The sequence below is a fragment of the Diadema antillarum genome, unplaced genomic scaffold (assembly GCF_040938485.1).
Source record: "Diadema antillarum isolate AM-2024a unplaced genomic scaffold, OU_Dant_1.0 seq00001621_RagTag, whole genome shotgun sequence".
NCBI classification, from domain to species: domain Eukaryota; kingdom Metazoa; phylum Echinodermata; class Echinoidea; order Diadematoida; family Diadematidae; genus Diadema; species Diadema antillarum.
Genome location: NW_027272332.1, coordinates 79,249 through 102,678, shown reverse-complemented (window position 1 = coordinate 102,678; position 23,430 = coordinate 79,249). Strand labels below are relative to the sequence as shown.

At 39.8% G+C, this 23,430-nt stretch overlaps 1 protein-coding gene across 1 annotated transcript in view; it reads left to right on the top strand.

Moving 5' to 3' along the window:
- The window catches only part of LOC139711167 (cation-independent mannose-6-phosphate receptor-like), a 62,249-nt gene that overhangs the window by 24,756 nt on the left and 14,063 nt on the right, over nt 1-23,430 (top strand). Inside the window, exons 18-32 of the mRNA XM_071623082.1 lie at nt 914-1,228; nt 2,254-2,438; nt 2,965-3,045; nt 4,857-5,076; nt 6,195-6,323; nt 7,881-8,126; nt 8,828-8,891; nt 9,859-10,006; nt 11,174-11,306; nt 15,236-15,364; nt 15,900-16,165; nt 18,165-18,365; nt 20,366-20,512; nt 21,957-22,127; nt 22,767-22,968. Coding sequence (XP_071479183.1) covers nt 914-1,228; nt 2,254-2,438; nt 2,965-3,045; nt 4,857-5,076; nt 6,195-6,323; nt 7,881-8,126; nt 8,828-8,891; nt 9,859-10,006; nt 11,174-11,306; nt 15,236-15,364; nt 15,900-16,165; nt 18,165-18,365; nt 20,366-20,512; nt 21,957-22,127; nt 22,767-22,968 — 2,637 coding nt within the window. The remainder of the gene's footprint in view (nt 1-913; nt 1,229-2,253; nt 2,439-2,964; nt 3,046-4,856; nt 5,077-6,194; nt 6,324-7,880; nt 8,127-8,827; nt 8,892-9,858; nt 10,007-11,173; nt 11,307-15,235; nt 15,365-15,899; nt 16,166-18,164; nt 18,366-20,365; nt 20,513-21,956; nt 22,128-22,766; nt 22,969-23,430) is intronic.

Here is a 23,430-nt window from a genome sequence, read left to right as displayed (position 1 = left end):
CACATTCTATTCATGACTCATACTAACTTTCAAAGCAGTAGCATTAATCTTTCAAAATTTATTAGCGTTGAAATTGAAGAGTGTGTACAAGGTCTTGAGAAATTAAATGGGGTCTCTAAGGCATACCTTATTCCACTATTCTCCAAAAACGTTTTCTAGAAAAGCTGTAGAAATAACAATTTTCCACTTGTTGTATTATCCCAAACTGTAGAGTTATGAAGGAGAATCGCTCTTTCAGTAAATAGACAAAACCAAAGATGGACTACTGTAGCTTGATGTACTTCACCTCGTTTGAGTCCTTCTGTAAAATCTGGTTATGTGACATTTTGCTGGCTTTCTGATGCAGTCACCTAATACACCCCCCCCCCCCCCCCCCCCCCTTATCGTCACAGTATGTCTCTTGGAGATCAACTTATATCAAGTTTAATCCTGGAACATCAGGCTCCTAGCTATATCCCCACAGCACAGTTGACTTGAGATTTAGTTTGTGTGTTTTCTTGTCTGTTTTGTTGTTAGTTTGGTTGTATTTTTCTTGTGAGTAGTGCTTGCAAGGACATGTAAACATTTTATTTCTCTTACCAATTCTATGATCTGTCCATGGACAAAAAGTATGTCTCTACACATAAATCAAATACCAGCACTTTTACAGGCCAGCCTAATTATTAAAAGAATTTACAATTTTTTGTATGTTTCTTTGTGTGGTTGTTGGTTTTTTTTTGTGAATGAGGCATACATCTGTACTAATACTAGTGATATTTACTCATATTGCACAGCTTCAGTATGGATATACATGTACTCTGCTGAAAGAAGTAATGTTTGTAAAGTACATACACAAATAATTACTATAAGGAGACTGGGTGTTTGTTACATCAACACTCATCAGACAGCTCTGGATTTCATCAATCTCACACAGCACTGAACGCCACAACAGTCATATCATTCTTGTGCCGGCGCAATGCCTCCCAGACCGAGCCACGACCCGCATTCGTGCGTCAGGAGGGCGAGCACTTCATCTTCCAAGTGGAGACACCGCTGGCCTGCCTGCCCGAATCCGTGGACTGCCTGGTGTCGGATGCCCACGGCAACCAGTATGACCTCTCACCCCTGGCCAAGGACACAGGCAACTGGGAGGCAGTGGACACCAGGCCAGGGTTCGAGACACTCAGCTATCACATCAACATCTGTCGGCCGGTCAACAAGGGAGATACCACAGCTAGCAGCTGCCCAGGTATGTTGTGGCTGCCTTGCAGCTGTGGTGTACCTTAGAATCGCAGTTTATCACTGTGAAAAACAACTAAAACAAAAGGAAAAAAAAAAACAAAGAAGCAAAACACTATATGCTTAATATGTGTCAAGGAAAGCATCGAATTGCATGTGTACATTGATTCAAACTTATGCTACGCAACATTGTACAATACTCATTTTACGCAGCACTGCAATATTGCTTTACACAACATTTCATGGCTATGGGTAATACATTCCACTGCACTGCACTACACACAACACTACACTGCACTACACTTTGCTGCAGTACACTACATTACTCTACACTATACTCCACTACACTTCACTACACTACACTACATTGCATTACACTTTACTATACTATACTATAAACTACATGTACACCATAGTACAGTATACTGAATTATACTATACTATTCTACACTACACTACTTACATCAAACTACACTACACTGAACTGTACCACACTACACAAGACATTGCATGAGGTACAGATGTATCACTCCAACACAGCATTTCCACAGTAATTGATGGCCTACTGTATATGCCATAGATCTAGTGAGTCTAATCAGGATGTCCCAGATATTTACGATCATGGTGTACAGCAGTGAACAGAGAAATCTGTATCATTCACTTATTTTCATTGAGCAGAAGTAGAGATCCAGCATAGAAAATGCAAATGCAAGAAATTTACAAATAGTGTTGTTAATTGTCATGCTGAGACATATTTCTAAAATGGTGTGCCAAGATTTATGTCTGCTGAACTGTATTGCCAGGCTCATGCACTTTGTTCATGTGCTATGTGCTGCATGCCAATAATGTATGTGGCCATGTCACATTCATGTTGGGATCAGATTAATGATACAATGTATTTGTGTGTCCTTAATTTCGCTAAAAGCACCTGACTTGCAAAATTCATGAAAAAAAAAAAACGCCCTAAAAAAAAGATAATTTTGCACCACACAGTATATTGCTTTGTAAAGAAATATCTGTGCTGTTTTTCTGCAGGTGGACCCATTGGTGCTTGTCAGACCAGCCCCAACAGCGGCGATACCTTCAATCTGGGCTACGTGCAGGCCATGCCCGAAGCGGCCGTCGACGGCTCGCTCAGCATACGATACGTGAATGGCGACATCTGCCACGGAAAGTACCACCGCAGCACGCGCATCAACTTTGAGTGCTCAGACACGCCGGTAAGATTATTCCTGTGTGATTTTTTTTCCTATCTGGTGATCGCCTTCCTGGAGATTGCTGCTCATTATGTTTCTCCTGTAATTTCCGGTGCTAATGAGACGTCTTTATCCATACCTTGTCCTCTTTACATTGCATGAAAGTCATGCCCCGACATGCTTTTTGTGCTGCCAGTGTGTTGTCTGATTCTCCTGGTACTTCATAATACCATGTTGAAGAATCTGCTACTATATCTGTTTCTAAAATATTCTTAAGTCTCTGGCTTTCTGCAGATATTCCAGATTTATTTATTTCATTTTTTACCAATATGAAATATCCAGCAACTCAGTTGTGCAACTTGGAAATAGATCATAAAAACCAGACTGGAATGTGCATCTCTGTTGATGATTTGACCTTTTTCAGCGACAAAGAAAAAATGTGCATCACGTGGTTTGTAAGAGCTGTGAGTATAAGGACTGCTTTCCAAATTGGCAACTTCAGACATCACCACGCGCTCTTCGTCTTATCTCCCGTCATGTTTCGTTGCAGGGATCTCCCGTGTTCCAAACCGAGACGCCGGAATGTGAGTACATCTTCTCCTGGGAGACACCAGCAGCATGTCCGCTTCAGGTGAGAGGAGTCTGGGAGATCTCGTAAAACTACGGATATAATGACCGTTGACATTATTGACAGCTTGACATATTCTGTGTCTCTTTGAAATTTTATATCAGTTTTATATAGAATTGTCATTTTATAAGGGTGCTTTGATGGTATGTTACTCTGATGGATTTTTTTCTAGTATACATTAAAGGAAGTGTCTCATTCAAGGTTTGCCGCCCTCATAATACGATGAAGATGCGCAAGTTTGATCTGTCGGCTTTACAAATGGGGAATGTGGATAACAGGACTGTGTTTGTAGTCATCTTTTGCATACTGATCAGCAGCGAAAGCAAAATGTTAAACTGTATCAAATCAAATTTTGAGTAATTTTTCTGCAGAAATAATCTTCATATGATCATTAAATTGCCAACTCTGAATTTCACTGCACACCTTAAATTGGAGGAGGATTCAGTGGAACTGGTTAATTTCATTAGATCTGCACACACTCAAACAAACTTTGCCAACACAAGAGACAGACAGGAACTTCAGTCTTCTAAAAATTTGTTGCCAATTTGAGAATCCATTTGGCAATCATGATGCATCTTAGAATTTTGCAATGGAAACAAGTTTCATAGCCATCAAAGAGCTGAAATGAAAGAGAATTCTGCTCAACCTCTTTGAAACAATAAATATTGCAAATGTTGTAGAAATATCTGGCAATGAATCACAGAAATATGTTTTATGCCACTTGATGGTTAGAGGTACCTAGTGTATTTAATGTTATGCATGGAGGCAGACTTTTGGGACTTCTTTGCACTTGTGACATCAAAACAGATATCTGCACATTTGATTTGGTACCAGCCCAAGCCTGAGATGGGATTGGCAGTGGTTGTTCTTGCTTTTTTAGTTAACTATTTTCTCCCTTATTGAGTCAGAAAACTGTTTGCTGATGAATATGACCTATTCCTTCAAGTATTGTATGTCAAGTACAATATTACAATTACATCACTTCAGTGACCAAAAAACAAACAAACAAACAAGCAAACAAACAAACAAACAAACAAACAAACAAACAAACAAACAAACCAGCATTATATGAAGTACATTGTACAGCACAAACTCAAATCACAGCACAAAACATCAAGACCAAACAGTTACTTGTACATCACAACCTAACAACACAGGAAATGCCAAATCTGGACCCTCTTGCATAAAACCTTGGTAACTTTTCATTTGTGAGAAATCTGCAGTCAGTGGTCACATCCATAGCAACACTTCTCCACAGCCAAGAAATCACTGATGGTCCCCATTGATTGTACAGTTCCCATAGTTTGATGCAATGCCACCCCCCGCCCCCACCCCCATGTCTTCATCCTCACTCTCTTTCTCTGCATTTTTGTTTCACAATGCTGTTACTGTTGATTTGTGGACATAATTCAATCTTTCAAATTCATGAAATTCTTCCGTCGAAATATTTCATTGCCACTGATTGATAAATTGCCCTACATCAACGTGAATAAGCACTGAATTGATCTGTGTTTTAGTAGTAGCCATGATAAAAACATGGGCATACATACTCGAGCAGGATTCGAACTTACGACCTCATGATCTCCGGACAGGCGTCATCTCCACCAGACCACCGAGCTTCCGCCCGACAGCAAGTGTTGGTTCTAATCCTTATAGCATGCAGAGGGTACTGCGTAATTATTCAAATGAAATTCTTCCTTCGAGGTGTTTTCATTGCAACTGATTGACAAATTGTCCTACATCGACGTAAATATTTGATTTGTCAATCAGTTGCAATTCAATCTTTTTTCTTTCTTTCTTTCTTTTGACACCAGAGAGTGGTGGGAGGCAACTGTTCCGTCCAGGTCCCAGAGTTTGGGTATGAGTTCAACCTGTCGACCCTGTACAGCAAAACCCAGGACTACACCGTCACCACCAGCGACTACACCTACAACATCAACGTCTGTGGCCCGCTGGTCTCGGGCCAGGGCGACTGCGCCGGCGGCACTGTGGGCGGCTGCCAGAAGATGGCAGATGGGACGTTCAAGAACGCAGGTGAGATCTCCGCCCGGGCAGTGCGACAGAAGGTTTCACATAAGGAGAGCAAATTGCTCCAGACTTCATGGGGGGTTTCAGATTTGCAAAAATATTCCTAATGTGTTGATTATGGTTCTAGAACATGTTGCTAAGCCTGATTAGAGTTTTCAGACACTGTGGGAAGTCTCCTTTACCGAACACTTACAAAATCAAATTTATGATATTTCTTTCTCATATTCGTCAACCACAACCAAATACAGAACACTCCCCCATTATAAAGTCCTCGGGACCAGCAGTTTTCTTTCGTTATATTGAAATTGCAGTTAATAACTGAACAAATAAACAATGAAAGACATAGAGCGGATAATGTTGGGGCCTGAACTTTTACTTCATTATAACCAGAATTTCATTATAACCATGTTTGTTATAACGGGAGTGCACAGTACTATACATATCACAGACAATTTGAAACATACAGTAGCTATGAATGTAAATGCAGTGATATATGAGAAAATACTTAACACAAAGCTGTACTTTTAAATAAATGGTGGAACCAAAGTTTAACCACATACCCAATAGGAGTTTGAAATATGACTGAACCAACAAAAAGCGATGCTTGTAAGCTTATAATGTGAATAGCAAACAACACTCCATACAACTGCTGTAGCACACACTGCATGGCTTTTCAACAATGTGTGCATCTCTTGGTATGCTTAAACTATATGTCCCGAATTCACGAAGGTGGTACAATTGAAACCATGGTTTAAACCATGGACAATTTGTATGGAGCGCCAAGTGTTGCATGGCCTATTTCGTTACAAAATCGGTCATTTCGTCGACAAAATGGCAGGAAATTTTTTTTTTTTAAAGACTATTATGGAGGAGTTCTTTCATTTCAAGTGTGAAACCCATCCATGTTTTACACTTTGAATCTCGTGGATTTGATACATTTTAGGAACTGCAAATAAAAAAAATTGAACCTCTTTAATACTACTGTGATTATCTAGAGTGGGCTTGTAATGCATACTTCTGCTGCACAGAAACCATAGCAAATGTAATCCAGTCTCGTGAAGATCTTGGTTGTTGAAGTGTGCAATGTAGATTTCGTTGAATTACTGTTACCCTTCCTTACCCAGGATTGTTCAATAAAAACCTGACTTACTCTAACGGCGTTCTGAAGCTGAACTACACCCAGGGTTCCACCTGCCACACTGTCTACCAGAGATCCACAGCCATCAACTTCTACTGCGACGAAAATGTGGAGGGTGAGTAACACCACGGCTGCATTAATCATCTTTCCCATGTTTGAAACACGTTCCAATATCCACCATCAAAATGCATATGCAAGGGTGTTTTGAATCGTGTTTCCCGAGTTGCTGAATGTATCACCTCCATCGTGAGTCACTGCATAGCTCCATTGCGCAGTTTGACCCAAGGAGCGGAAATGTGTAGTTGGCAGTAGTTGGTGTGGGCAGGTCTGAGCTATAAATGTGTTTCAAAACGACTTTGCATTTATCATCTCCATAGAAACATGTTTCTGGCTCAAATGCATTTGGAGTCGCATTCTTTTTGGCAATTCAGAAAGGCATTTCTAACCCCATAATCAAAACAGCTTTGCATGTGTCAACTGCCCAAATCTGCCTGAAAGTTGTTTGAAAACCTTAATTAATTCTACGCCAGAAGTGAGTTGGTAAACTTCCCCCAACATGGATGGAGGGGGGCAAGGGGGTGGTGGAAACAATCAGATCAATAAGATGCTTGCTTAGCAGGAAAAACACCCCCCAAAAAAACACACACACACACACACACACACACACACACACACACACACACACACACACACACACACACACACACACACACACACACACACACACACAATTCATTGAACATAGTTATGATAGTTCGTAATATTTTCTTTGTTGTTGTCCGATATCATGTATGTCTGGTACACTGTATGTTGTGCACGTATGTGATGAGTGCAAAATGTGTGTATAAAAATAGTATTTTGTTGGGTTTGTGTGTTAAGGCACTCAGCCAAGTTTGAGACAGGCAAGAAAACATTTTGAACTAGAGAAGAGCTCTCTTAGAGCGCAGACCTCCGCCAAGCAGCTCATTTCCACTAATGATCTTGTTCTTCTACAGAGATCAGTAATTTCCACCCATACGTATGCATGCTGAAAGTCGCCCGATTTCCCTAAATAGAAGCCTTTTGTTATGTCATCAACTTCCAGCTGCGTGGTGTGCCTCGCCCTAGCAAAAACTAGAGCACGCACTTGAAGGCCCGGTCACACTGCCCAAAAGTCGCGTAAACGCATGAATCACGCAAGAAATTTGGTTGTGCGTGCTTGTCCATCAAGAATTTTCGCTGATTTACATGATGAAAATCACCGATGAATTGCACAAGAACTACAGAAAGATCACGCAAAAATCACTAACAAACCACACACTTTCAGTGCATAGGCACGCAAAGGCCCCAAACAGGGCGAATTCGTGGCTGTGCGTGATGACAGGTCCACGGAAAACCATGCATAATCTGCGCATTATCACTAATGAGCTGAATGGCCTTTGCTTCATCTTCTACACATTGAATCTTTAATGTCATCACTTGTATGTACAGTGTAGCACATGTGTGTATTGCCTATATCAACCATTTAGTGTATTGTATGCATTAGATATTTTGTTCATGTTGTCTATTCACATTATTTATTAAGTAGCGTAAATGAAAGCAAACCATAAGAAATGAAAAAAAGTTACATCAAGTTAATATTGGGTTTTGTTAGGAAACTGAAATGAATTGAGTCAAATTTTATCTTGTGTAGGGATTGGCTCGCCCCACTACATCCAAGAGAGTGCGGATTGCACCTACATCTTTGAGTGGGCCACCCCGCTGGCCTGCCCACCATTCAAGGTGGTGGAGTGCAGCTACCGGGAGGGGGGACAGCAGTACGACCTCGCCCCTCTCTCCAAGCTGACCGACAACTACAGGGTGCAGGGCGTGGCCACAACGGGCGACGCCTACTACATCAACGTCTGCCGGTCTCTGTGGCACAGACACGGAGCACAAGGTGAGGGACTGTATGAGACCCACGGCAACCATTACAGTTCCATCTTCATTTTTTGAAAATGCTCAGCATGTGTTATATTTTTTGTTGGTTGGGTTCTTTTTTTGGGGGGGGAGGGGGAGGGGCAGCATAATTATGAAATTGCAAGAATAAGCAGTATATGACACAGTATGGAGAAGTGGTGAGGTATCATGTATGAGTGATTACCGGTATGCTTTATATGTGAGTATGTTGCGTCAGGGTGCTGTGCAGTCTATGCTGCTGTACAGAGGAACCAAACAACAGTGATAATAGTATAACTACGGTACTGTGCATGGCACATATTTTGCAACTGTGACTTGTAGACAATGTCACAAGGGGTTAAATTATCGTCAAGAACTAGAACAGTGGAATATGATATTGGGAAGCATAGTTAGGGATAGGGGGGTAATGATGCCTTGCATTTGTGTTGCAGGCAGCAATGTTCTTCATAGCAAGCTGTTGATATGGTGAATATCAACTAACTCCCAAACTTCACAAGGCTATGAGATTACATGTGTTGCAAAATATATTGCATCGACATTACACTGTTTTCCTGTCTAAATTATTCTGTCCATTGTCACTCTCCTTCTAATTCCAGGAGATGTGTAGTACAGGTATCTGTCTGTAGTGGTTCTTTGTTTGTGGTTTCATCTATTTTCCCTCACTCTCTTCCTAAATTCCAGGAGAATTTTGCCCCCACAATGCTGCAGCATGTCTTGAGACGACAGACTCCACTGGCAAAAAGAGGTGAGGAAGATATATTTTCCTTTGTTTGTGTGCAAGGAGGAAAAGTGCTTAAAAGAAAAGTTGCGGAGTAAGACCAATTTATCGATGATGATCTCACCAAATTCAGACAAAAGTTTCCATTTACGTTTTTGATGATTTGGATGTCAGTGAGGCACGTGGCGCATTACACTTTTGTATGTGTTGGTTCAACAAAAGAATTGTCTGGTCCAGTGAGTATCATGTTTAATAGAGATGTCGGGGTTGTGTAAGAGAACGGCTACTTTCAGGTACTTAATGGATGCTGTGTTGAATTATGTAATATCCTTAAAGTAGTTGGGACAACCTCAAGTTTAATAGTGATACTTCATTCTGCCAACAAAATACTTTCCTTTAATTTCTTACGATATTGTAAATAAGCTGACTTGCAAATGTTGAAAAACAAACATAATGTGTGCCTGGAAAAAGGATGGGAATGCACATGAGGCGCATAAGTAATACATGCACCTTGCGTGCCTACGTGACCTTCTTCCGGGCACGCAACGATAACATAAGATCATCACTTTTCATCTCAGCTTTCAATTATCTTAAACTGAATCACCTCAGGAAGAATCGCTCTTGGCAAATCTGTGCCTTTGCTGATGCATTCAGTACCTGCAGTCCGTCAGAGAGGATTTTCACAAGACAAAAGTCCATTCCTGAAATTCTGACCAATATAAAGACGAAAAGAGAAATTTGCATTGTTTGCAATTGCCTGTATGTAGGTAAAGATAACTTTATGGCAGCGACAGTCTGAGATGAATTGTATACAACCTGTGTGTGTTCTGTGTATGGCTCTTGTATGGGCACCATAACTGCTGGATATCTGATGTAAAATTTGTTGGAAAATAACATAAGATGGTTAATACAACTATGCAACGACTAACCACACCATGAGCATCTGAGCATGCATGCAACTATCTCTTTTTGTTTTGTCTTCGGCTCCTTGTAGCTACATCAGCCTCGGGGAGGTGGACCAGGGACCCACCGTGGAGAACGGTCATCTGGTCCTTAGGTACACCTCGGGCCAGGCTTGTCCCGACGGCTCGGGGAGGAAACGCAGTACGGTGATCAACATCCAGTGTGACAAAAACTCTATGGTGAGTCCCTTTAAAGGCAAAACATAGTTCTGGCTTGCCTGCAAAATTGTCAAATTTCGCTCCCATATGTACACGTATGCCTAAGAAATGTGTGGAATAAGGCTGCAATAACAAGATATTCGTTGGGTAACGTCGAAAATGCGAAGTATTAACCAAAAAGGTTCGCATCTCAGAACTTACCTGATCGGTAAGTTTCTTGGTAGCCTCTTTCGATATATTGCAAGCAAATATGAAATGGTGCAAGACGGGTTCTCAAACCCTTACCAGAAAGAACTATGTTTTCACTTTAAGTTGCATTCTGCTGTTTGTCTTTACCCTACTGTATAATAAGCCAGTTCAGGTTCCAGTCTGAGCATGAGCAGAAAAAAGGTCATTTGTACCGAGAGACATGTTGGTTTTTAATTTCACTGACATAAGCATCTGTAATGCTATGATTATTCATGGCTCCTTATAAATGGAGCCTGCCAGTACATCCACTTGACAGCAAGCCTGGTGTTTGGCATTGTTAACCAAAAAACAAAAAAAAATTGTTAATGTATTCAAAACAGCACAATGAAATAGATGCTTCCCAAAGTGTTGATTGACAAACCATTCTGGTCACTTCATCTACACAGGTTCATTCTTTGTTAGAATATGAGTTCCATAAATTGCTATGTTGGGCAAGCTGCTGCATTATGTCGCTTTGAATTGAGTGAAGTGCCTAACCAACTGAGAAAAATGAAAGGTCATTTGTACCCATGTGCACATGAGCTATCTCCGAACTGGCTTATTAGAAACCCAGGGTTATTGAGGTGTAATAAGGTTATTGATTCTGAACAGCTCGATTATCATTATCTCTTTTTGGCATCCCTTAATGATGACAGTTTGATTTCCATTGCAAAGCATTTCACCCAATTGAAATATGCTGTGACGATTACTTTCTTTATTGTCTGCAAAGTTATCATCGTCGTCATCATTGTCATCATCACAATTTTCAGTTATCTGTATATGCATTCATTTAGGTATGATTTGTTACTGATTTTACATTTGTTATCCAGCTTCACTATGTTATCATCATTAGATATCGATGTATGATTAGATGAATTCATATTCTAGCACATCAGCGACATAAAATGATGTCAATAATAATATTTTTTATCATGTCAATGATGTCTGTCATACATGTAGGTCAGCGAGCCCAGCTTTGACCACGTGGACGGTAATTGCGAGTACCACTTCCTGTGGCTGACCAGCTATGCCTGTGACATCACAGACAACACCAAGCCTACTGGAGACTGCACCACCACAAACCCCATCTCAGGTAGGAATAAAAAACTGCAAAGCTCATACGTAGCACTGTTTATTGTGTTGCTAATAAGCCCCATGTGAGGGGCATAAAGAAACTTTAGTGCCCATGCAGCAAAATTGTTGTTTTGTCCATACAGGTGGAAGAATTCTACCGAAATTGTGAATGAAACTTGTGCTATATTCTGCAACCTTCCCCCCTCCAACCTGTAGAAAAGTATATGTTCTGTTCTAGGCCATTACAGATTACTCATTCCCATAGCCTTTATGACACACCAATGTCATTTTATGGAGAAATGGTACTGTAGGTTTGAATGTGAGAGACATAGATATTAGCCTGTTAGGTATGATGCTAGTCTAATTCATATCTCCCAGACAGGGATAAAACCTTATCTTTATTGATATTGCTTCAAAGTTTGTCAATCTTAGAATACAAGATAGATTAAGGTATCTATTAAAAGAAAACCCCACATTTTTCAGCCTTTCTTGTCATGTGATTTTGAGTTCATAGGACTCTGTTAATGTACCAGAGTTCTGTATGAACTATGATGTGTGAATAATGTAACCTTAGTTCGTAATGTCTCATGTTTTATGTAACATCAACCATTGGTAAATAATTCATTATTTCCAATGCCACCTCTTCTTATCTGTAAGTTTTTTTTTGTTTTTTTTTGTTAATTTATAAGCTTTATGACAATGTTTGAAGTTAGAATGATAATCCAAATGGTTCCATAGGGAGGAAACATAATATCTCATAGCTATCATTGTCATCACCATGGCTATCATCATCGTTGTACAGTTATCACTGTCATTATTGTCTGTATTGTAATATCCCCACTAGGGTCATCATCATAATCATTGCCATCATCATTGTCACACTTTGAACCATTAACCCTAACTAGGCCGGGCTATCTAGGTACAGGTCAGCCAGCGATCAAGTTCCCACCTTATCGCGAGCAAATGATCGTGTTTACTTGCACGCACGGGATCGCAATAAGTCGCGATCGGGCTTGCGGTAGGCAAAATGTGTTTGCTGCCATGTCCGGCGAAAAGTAGTAAATGGTTGGAACATGTAACAAGTACAACGTTCTGTCGTCCTCTACAACATCATTCTACTGCATGCATGATTTAATTTCGCGGCGCCGACTTGATCATTTCGTTTGTCGGTGCTGATTTTCTTTAGTTTCATTTTCATTTTTATGGCATGCTTTGTCCTCATGTTGATGTTTGTTTCATTTTTGGGGGGTTGTTGATTTTTTAGTCCGTTTGATGAGGCGTGTTTTGTTTTAGTTTCCATCGTTCCGGACGCAACAGAGCGTCCGGAACACATTGGAACTCCGGGACATGCGACATAGCGGAATTTCCGATGGGCGTACCAGATTTTGGATACGGCGCATCGCCATACATGTGCGTTCTTCTACACCGCAGCCAGTTTCAGATACGCATCTTAAAACGTAAGGCTGTTTCAAAGTTCTTTCTTTTTCTCATCTATTCACAGTTTTGTTCGAATCTTGATAACCTTTTTGATGCTGAAGTTTATATGCCGAACTAACACTTTTGCCGTCAACCTTCAATTTTCTGAAAAACATTTTTGTCTTGCAAATTTACTTTGTAAGGTAACAGTTACTGTGTTCGTTTTTTTAAACAGGTACTGCGTTATTTGCCTGTTGTTGTTTTAATTACAGTTACCTCGTTTTCCGTTAATTTCTTTACCGTTATATGATAATAGTATGTTTATTCTTAGGAGATTAAAGGAATACTTGACAGTAACCACTGACTTGTGTTCTCTATCTTTCTTGCAGATGTACTGCTGAAGTCAAGACACGCGCACTCTGGGACATGAAACTTCACAAGCGTCTTCTACATGTATAAATTATGTACAGTCCATATATCCGTTTATATTAGCTGGAAGAAAACAATTCGTGTTTTCTATGTTATTGCCGCAAAGGACCATGTTCTTTTTACAGAAATAAATCGAAGTGAAAACACCTTAGTACAGGAAATTTGTTCAGTTGCGGGAAATAAAATTTACATTCTGAGATGGCATTATCGAAGGATTTTATCGTGAAAAGCTTTTAATTCACTTTCGACAAATCTAGGAGATTAAAGCTGTGATCGTTGTTTTATGAACTTAATAAGTGGCATACAACGGTTGTGCAACAGTGAAACAGAAAATGTTATAAAGTCATGAAAGTACCATTTGAAATGATCTTTTTCTAATTCTTTCATCCCAATTAATATAATTGATCTCAGAATGTAATCAATCTGAAGAACACCTGACAAAGGGTATACAGTGTCCGAAAATTTGTGAAAACAAAATAAACTATTGGTGTACAGCATGAAAAGTTTCCGAAATCATTATTTCCTTGTTCTCCTGCTATTACTCTGTCTCCCTCTTTATAATTATATATATATATATATATATACATGTATATATATATATATGTCTGTGTGTGTGTGTGTGTGTGTGTGTGTACACATATATATGCACGTACATTAATAATGCTCAGATGAGATCGCATAAATAAGCCAAATGGGCTCACAGTATGTACACGCCTACAATCTACACCTGGCGCAGTATTTGTTATATGCAATGTTTCAATGATCTTTGTGATCGCATAGTTATCACAATTGATCGATTGAATATTTACCAACTATCAGTGATTATTTACAAAAGTACGGTAAGATTTTAACCTTCAAAACGGTACCGGATATATATGAAATGGATTGTCATTTTGAAAATCGTACAGGGCGCTCCCATTAATAATAAACACGCTTAATATACGGAATTTCGTTGAAATGATTTGAATATTAAGGTCCCAAAGTTATCAAAGTGTGTGGTGCGAAATATCATTACAAAGAACATGGTGAACAATTAGCAAATTTGTGGTGACAACGAAGTCATTTCCAAACACCGTTGATACTACGCTGATAGAATTCCCGCGATTCGCTCCCCGTGCCACACACCATTTCCAAGAACTCGTCTTGAGTCACGCAATGAGAGTAAACTGTGCCATAGATGTAGTGTGTGCAACGCATGCAGTGAGTGCAGTGTAGGCCCTGTAATCTGAACCTGAAGTATTTTATTGTTTTTTTAATATCTTATGTATTTTTTTGTTTTTTCGACTTTATGTTTTTCATTGTTTTTTCGATGAAATTTGTCCGTGACATTGTTCTGAACAAGAAAGTATGTTATTAATTGATTTTAATCAATAAAACCCCAAAATAATCATGCTTTTATGAAATTTGCCTGTAAACACAGTTTGCATTGAAATTGTACACGAATTCACGTTTTTGAGCAATTTTTGGTCTGACATGCACGTACATATTAATGCGCAACTGTGGAACCGCGTGCCTGGGCATCGCAAATTTGGTGTCAAAAGATGCGGGAGACTCGAAAGAAAAAAGTAATGAAATGTCGCGGCGATAGCTTTTCGCGATAGCGATACATCGCACGAAACGTCGAGGGGGGGGCCTCGGAGGCCCACCCCCCCTAACATTTGCCTCCACTAATGCAACTAGTATCGGCAGTGTCATCTTAGTCATTTCCTCATGATAATCTTCATCATCATTATCATCACCAGCTCAATATTATCATCATCATCATCATCATCGTAATCATGGTCACCATCATTATCATCATCGTCACCATTATCCTCACCATTATCATCACAATCATCATCACCATCATCACCATCATTATCATCACTCTCATCATCACCAGCTTAATATCATCATCATCATCACCACCATTATCATCACCATTAATTATCATCACAATCATAATCATGATCAGCATCATCATCACTAGCATCATCATCATAAGCATCATCATCATTACCATGATCATCATCACCACCATCATCGTCACCACCACCACCATCATCATCATTGTAGTACATTGTATTTTGCATAGACTGCTTTCACGTCGTCTTCCTCCGGCAGGTTTCAGGTTTGACTTCACCTCCCTGAAGAAGGAGGATGGTTACACCGTCATGGGCAGCGATGGTCACAAGTACGTCCTGAACATCTGCAACCCTCTCGGACAGACCAACTGTGAGGGGCAAGACATCGGTCAGTACTCGTCCTGAGATGTCGGGTGCTTTGACCTTTTGTAGACTGGTATTCCATTACATTGCAAAGTTCGGGTCTATAGTATTAGAAATACAAATAATGATAATAATAATTACAGTGCTTATTTAGCACATAAAAAAATAATGAATATGTCCCAAGAAAAGGAACAATTGTACAAGAATGTACAATTGCCTTTACAAATGATTTCTTATGTCTTCACAAAAAATTTGCAAACATGTTGTCACTGTAAAAATTCACTAACATCTGCTCAAATGCTGAAGAAGTTTCCGGTAGGACAGATGTAATGTTCGCTATTGAAAATGGAATGGTCATAGCTGTAGTTTATCTCATGTGCTGAATGTGATAGTGGAGAAATGTCTACTACAATGTTATATTACAATGTCATGATTCAAACAAATGTCTTGGTTTTATTTGTTTGTTTAAATCTTTTGTTTTCTTGTTTTATGAAGACGTTGTTAGAAAGTAAACAAACACTAATTTTCACTCTCTTCCCCCCTCCTCTTCCCAACCCCAGGTTCCTGTCAAGAAGAACTCTCAACCACGGGGCGCAACTTCAACGCCGGCATCTTCAACCGCAATCTCTACTTCGACGACAGCATTCTCTTCCTGCGCTACGACAATGGGAAGGAGTGCCACAACAACCAGTACCAGCGGAGCAGCGTCATCAACTTCGTCTGCCCACATCGCAGTGATGCCCTCGGCGAGCCCGTCTTCATCGCGGAGTCTGACGACTGCACGTACTACTTCTCATGGCACACGTCGTTGGCCTGCGAGAAGTTTGTAAGTATTGTGTGTAGTTGTGATAAAGTATTGTTTAATGTAATGGTTGGTTTGCTTCCTTATTTCAGGTAGGACTTTACTTCGGCGCTTTCAGTAAAAAAATAATTGATATTCAACAACATTTTACAATATAACGTTCATGAACTGCAGAAGGAGACAGATGTAGTAAGGTACAGAAATAACAATAACTCAAAACAAAAATACAATGTATGTATACAAATACAACTGTAGACTTGAGTTGATCTTGCATTATGAGGGAACATACGTAAATGTCAGTAATAACAGCTACAGAAAGTGCAGATGCCCACCATATGTGTATTTTCTGTATTAATGCGCGTAGAAACATAGTATTAAGCGCTATATAAGTGTTATTCTGTTATTATTATTATTGCTATTATTATCATTATTATTATTATTATTATCATTTTTATGCCTCCGCCACGAAGTGGTGCCGGAGGCATTATGTTTTCGGGTTGTCCGTCCGTCCGTCCTTCCGTCCGTCCGTAATGAATTTTGTGGACAAGGTAACTATCAAAACCTGTTGAGGTATCCTAATGAAACTTGGCATGTATGTATATTAGGGGGTGAAGTTGTGCCTATCAACTTTTGGGTGCACATGCTCAAGGTCAAAGGTCAAAAGGTCAAGGTCAAATACATAAAATTTCACTATTTCCACCATATCTATGCAATGCCTGAAGATATTTTCTTGAAACTTAGTGTATACATGTATTACCCAATTTAGATTCTCTGGTGAAAGTTTGGGTCATGAGGTCAAAGGTCAAAGGTCAAAAGGTCGAGTAAAAGTATTAAAACTTTTTTTTCTCTGTAAATTGGAAAATTGTTCAAGGTATCTTCATGGAACATAGTATATACATGTACTGACTGGCAGTGATTATCTAGAGAATGTAGGGTTCATGGGGTCAAAGGTCAGGGGTCAGAGGTCAAGTGCAACACTTCAAAATTTTACTATTTCCCTCATGTTCATGCAATGCCAGCAGGATTATTTTTTTTTACACTTGGTGTATGCATGTATAACCTAATAGAAATTCTCTGGAGAGTTTTTTTTTTTTTTTTTTTTTTTTTTTTTTTTGCCTCAAAGGTCAAAAGGTCAAAGATCAAGTGAAAGTGCTGAACTAACTTTTTCCTCCATATCTCGGAAGTGGCTCAATTTATCGTGAAACTTACTGCATATTTATGCATGTTCTAACTGAACGTGATTATCTTATGAATTTTAGGGTCAAAGGCCAGATGAACATGGTAACAATTTACTATTCAGTACAGAAATTGCACTTTTTCTCCATACCGGTACCATGAAAATTACTGAATGCATAAATGTATGAATGGGTCAAAGTCAAGTTAAAGTCCTTAAATCCCCAAATACATGCTCTCCTATTCATCCAATTAAACCAAGGTCAAGGAAGGTGAACATTCAACACATTTGTGACAAACTTGTCATTTCAATATTTTGCCAGTTTTGTAAAAATGTAATCACACATTGTCCACATGTACTATCTAGACCTATTAGGAGAATCATGCATTATGGCGGAGGCATACCAGTCGCCATTGCGACATTTCTAGTTATTATTGTTATTATTATTGTCATTATTTTTATTATTGTTATTATTAGTAGTAGTATTATTGCTATTATTATTATTATTATTATTATATTGTTATTATTGTTATTATTATTATCATTATTATAATTGTTATATTATTATTGTAGTTGTTGTTCTTCTTCTTCTTATTATTATTATTATATGTGGCATAGCTTGAAGGAATGACTGGCATTATTTGATTCATGGCCTCTCTGTAAAACAGCCTCTTGGCTGGTTGAGTGCTTTTAACCTGTGATTAAATAAAACAAACAAAACAAGTAAAATCAACAAGTATTGAGCCTTTCAAACTAAGTCAAGCCACTTGAGTGTAGCAAAGGTCATTTCTCATTTCTGTGCTGACCCTTGACCTTGACCTCACCGTGGTTTGACCTCTCCTCTCTCAGATCCAGTGCAGCGTCATGAACGGCTCTGAGGCCATCAACCTCGCCCCCCTCATCAACGACCAGGGCTACCACCTGGCGACCAACCTCAACGGCGATGGCAGCGTGACCTACATCAACCTGTGCCGACCTCTGAACCCCATCCCTGGCCTGACCTGCCACCCCAACTCGGCTGCCTGCCAGGTCAAAGGTGGAAATGCAGTGGTGAGTAAAGACAGAGAGAGAATGAGAAATGATACACAAACATGTCTATTCTCGCGTCGTCTGCAAGATGCTTCCTGACGAAAAGTAGCCATTCTTTCATGTCCTATTAAAATACTATGATAACCTTCCTGATTCTAGAATTATCATCCTATGTTGAGAGGCATAGAGCACACAAGTATCCCCCACAACCATCTTATCACTTCATTTATAGCGTCTTTGCAGTGGGAGTGTTTGTGTCTTGGTTTTGTACAATATTCAAAGCCATAAGTCCTTAAAGTGTTCAGGTTTGTTTTCTTCAACAAATTTTTGTAATTAATCTCTGGGTATGCTTACAATTCAGGTGAAACCTTCTGATTGTAATGTTAGAGTTCATGGGCGTTGTGGCATAGTGGATAAGACTCCTGACTCCCAATCGGAGGACTTGAGGTGGAGTCCCGCCCAGTGCTTACGTCCTTGAACAAGATGTATTTACCCACCATGTTCCTCTCGACCCAGGTGTATAAATGGGTACCTGGCAACGCTAGGGTGATGATAATTGCAGGGCCCTCTGGTAGAACAGTGGCAACACTGAAGAGGCTACCCTGGATAAATAAGACCTTATATATGGTATGTGCGTGTATGATGGGCAAGATCCAGGTTGCAGCTCATACACTGGTGTTGTTAATACATTGGCAAACACTGTAGATGCATTCAGTGTCTTACTGTGTGAACTGGAAATTTCACACTGACAGCACGGCTTAACATACAGTTTTGTATTGTACACACAGACTTCATGTGGTGAGTATTTGTGCAAATGTACTTTTTTTGCAGAAGAACCAATCTGAAATTGCACATTGTCCGTGCTTGTTACGGCACTATGCTTGTCTCTGTTTCTCTTTCATTAGGGCTTGGGATTAGATAATACTGATAATTATCATAAATTCTCTATGCGCTTGACATAACATATACAATCAATCAGGACATAACATATAAAATCATCAATACTTGAACAGGTAAGTTTTCAGTGCTATTGGCAACAAGTATTTGAGGTTTGGATATTATTCGAGTTTAGACACTGCAGATTATTCTGTATCCATGCTCGTTACAGCAAGATTGTTTTGGCATTGGTTCTCCATGGGTTGATGTGGGGACTAGGCAGGAGCATTAACCCTAACTTACCTGGGCTATTTAGTGAGCTTGAATTCCTGGGGGGCCATTATGGCCCCCCTTCAGATCTCGGCCGTTGATCGCGCGATCGCCGCAAAATTTTGCCTGAACATAAAGCTGGATGTAATCTACAAGACTGAAGTTATATTTTCCAAAAATTTGCATTTTCTATTTTAAATCAATTGATTATGCAAATATATGCAAAAACCTCATTTTCGTCTGTAATTGGCTTATAAAAGCTTATGGAATGCTGATTTTTGGTGTAAATATTCCTAGTGACAGTCCTAACATTTGTGCATAAAAAAAATTCAGTATCAAAATTAACTTCTTACGTTTTTATTGTTTTATCCATCTTTTATGTATTTCCTTGTTTTTTGTTTTTGTTGTTTTTTTTCAGCAGAATTTGTCAAACACTTTTTTTGAAGTATGATTATGCTAAAATAAATTGATTTCAGCCATTAAAATTAAAAATATGAATCTTTATAGAAATTAATTGAAAAAATACAATTTGTATTGACTTTGTACACAAAATCACGTTTTTGAGCAATTTTGGGGTTGACGAAAATTTTTTGAAGAGGCGTGGCTTCCGAATGGTATGCCCGGGCGCAACAAATTTGGTCTCAAAAGTTGCGCGAGACTTGAAAGTAAAAAGTCAGCGAGCGCCGTGGTCAAAAAATTTTGCGTGCTGGAATGGTCGCGGAATTTATCGAGGGGGGGGGCCATTATGGCCCCTCCCCCCCCCCCCCCCCAGGTACATTTGTAAGTTAGGGTTAAGTGTCATGAGGTCAGAGGTCAGAGTTCAGAGGTCAGATTTCATTGTAAGTCACTGTTTATTGTTTCCCCGACTTGCCCAGAGCCTGGGACGAGTGTCCGAGGAGCCCAAGGTAGGATCCGATGGCAGACTGACCATCACGTACACACAGGGTGACCGTTGCCCCCAGGACAGCTCCAGAAATATCTCGTCCATCATCACCTTCTTCTGCAGACAGGGAATCACTCAGGTACGTTGACAAGGTCAAAGTTCAAAGTTCAACACATCGATTGCACACTATGCCAGTTTACAACTGTATTCAAATTTAGGTATAATTTCACAGTTCCATGACATGAGCTCCTGCGACAGTTGCTCCCATGAAATATCTGCATGTTAACCCTATTCTAACTGGGCTATTTGAGACCAAGTTTTTACTGAGGGGGGGTCAATTTGACCCCCCCCCCCCCCCCCCCTTCAGATCTCGGCTGCCGATCGCGCGATCGCCGCGAAATTTTGCCTGAAGATAGAGCTGGATGTCAACTACAAGATTGCATCGTCATACAATAGAAAAATATTGCCTTTCTATTTTTAATAAATTAATTATGCAAATTTGTGCATGAAATCATATTTTCACCTATAACTCCATTAAAAAGACTGGGGGATTGCTAAATTTGTGTGTCAGAATTCCTCAAGACACATCAAACAATTTTTGTGTAAAAAATAGCTCAATTGAAATTAATTTCTTTTGTTTTTTATTGTTTTGTTAATTTCTTATGTATTTCGTTGTTTTTTCAACCTTTTGTTTTCCATTGTTTTTTTGCCAAAACTTGTTGCAGGCACTTTTTCAGGCTTATCTACATTAGAATTGATTAATTTCAATTGTTAAAAGTTGACATAATATAATTTATATCAATTTAACCAAAAAACACAATTTGCATTGGATTTGCACACGATATCATGAATTTGAGCTGTTTTTTGGTTGACATGCATATGCAAAACATTACGTAACTTCAAAACGGTGTACCGTGACTCGCAAATTTGGTCTCAAAATATGCGGGAGACTTCAATGAAAAAAATCGTGAAACGACGCGGCAAAAGCTTTGTGCGTTGTGAAATCGTGGCGCGAAACATCGAGGGGGGGTCAATTTGACCCCCCCCCCCCAGTTAGAATAGGGTTAAGACAAACATAAAACCTACCCACAAACATACCCCTAACCCTATTCATAATCCTCACATCAAAGTAAACCTAAAACCCTATCACAACCCTAACCCTAAGCCTATGTCTGTGGAGAAAATAAGATGGGAGCAATTGGCACAGGAGCAAATGTTGTGTCACCATATTTTACATTGCCAGTGGAGGTAGTGACAAGCTACATGTACCCGGTATTCAATTCATCTATACCAATTGAATGCCTTCCACATTTTGACTCTGGTCTTTATGTGTTAGTTTTATGTTATGCAAGACTTTTAATTGTCATGGACAACTTTTCTTGAGTTGGTTCTGCTCAAATTTATATTTCTGGGGTGGTCCATCAAAAACAATTCGTTATCTTCTTGCTTTCTAAGAAATAATATTGTTGTATTTTCTGAATTGCTGTTCAAGATAATTCCTGTGTCCAGAATGCAGCACATGCAAAATTGTGTCACTATCATTTTTTTTTCTTTCTGTCTTTCTGATAATTTCTGCCCTTCAGGGCTCACCAACTCTAGAGGGAGACATTTCTGATTGCACCTACCATTTTACGTGGGGAACCAATGTGGTCTGCCCAGCCGCTGCACCAGAAACGGACACGGACTGCACATTCTTCAACAGCGCCCTCCAGTATACCTTTGACTTCACATCCTTGTCAGCACAGGAACAGACAGTAAGAAGAAAACAAGTCGCAACAATTCATCACCATCAGTTTTTTCATGCAACAATAAAGTCTTTCCATGTTTGTCCTCTTATCTTGAATATGTGATTTTATTTGAATGTACTGAATATTGCAATGTCTTTTGGCATTGCTTTTATTATCATGTCCTTGTCCTGTTGTGGCTTACTTATAAGCATCCATTTCACTCTATTAGCAGTCATATCAAACAGATCAGTTCAAATCAAGTCAAATCAAATCAAATCAAAATTGTATTCACATCTGTTCTTCATATTGATGAAATGGAATCCACCCGACTTATTCTTCCTGCACAAATTCAACCCGTTGAGGACGGACTGATTTTGCTACAACACGCATTTCCATTGACACCTGCCCGAGTATACAGATTGTACTTGGGACTCATCCTCAGCGGGTTAACAGAAGTGTCGATATGCATCATAGAAAGCAATGCAGATGTGGGTAAAGGGGGGGGGGGGGAACTCTGAAATTTGGGGTAGAGGAAAACCAAAAACACAAGAAAAAAGAGGAAAGGGTGCAAAGCAGACAGTAATGATATGATACCCATTGCATCACAGAACTCTGGGAAGAGAAAGGGAGAAAGTGGAGACTTATTTTGTCCTCCCGTTCTTACAGGTGGTAGCCTCCTCTGCCAAGACGATGAAGCTGAAGCTGTGCGGACTGTCCTCGGACCAGTCCGGGGAGTGCAGCGGGTCGGCGATCTGCCTCCATGCCGGGCAGGACAGATTCTCCCTGGGAGAGCAATCCACACAGCGCATCAGTCAGGAGGGGGAGTTGATCAGGGTGGAGTACTCTGGGGGCTCGCCCTGCCCGCACAGTAAGCCTTGCCAGCAAGATACCAAGTCTCCTTATTTTTTGCAAGAAGATCTTTGGAAAAACAAAAGAAAAAATAGCCAAACATTTCTTTGTATCCAGATGGGTGTGGGTCCAAAGCAACATCCCACTATACCACAGGGCTTTCTGTTTGATAAAAAATGGCCTTATGTTCCCGTTCAATTAATTGGAGCAGTCACTGTTTGTGCTTTTGTAAGAAGGCTAGTGGCCGAATTTTGTATTAGCAAATTAGGTATTATTCAGGGTCATTATTAATCCAATGAAGACTAGTCCTGAGTTCACTTGGGCAAGTGTCATGGGAAATGCATATTGTTGCAAAATCAGCTGGTCATCAACGGGTAATGCCAGTTCAAGATAGCTGTGGTCAGTGATGTGGCTCAGTCGGTAACACATCTGCATCACAGTCAAATAGCTCGGATTTGAATGAAATTAAATGAAATGAAAT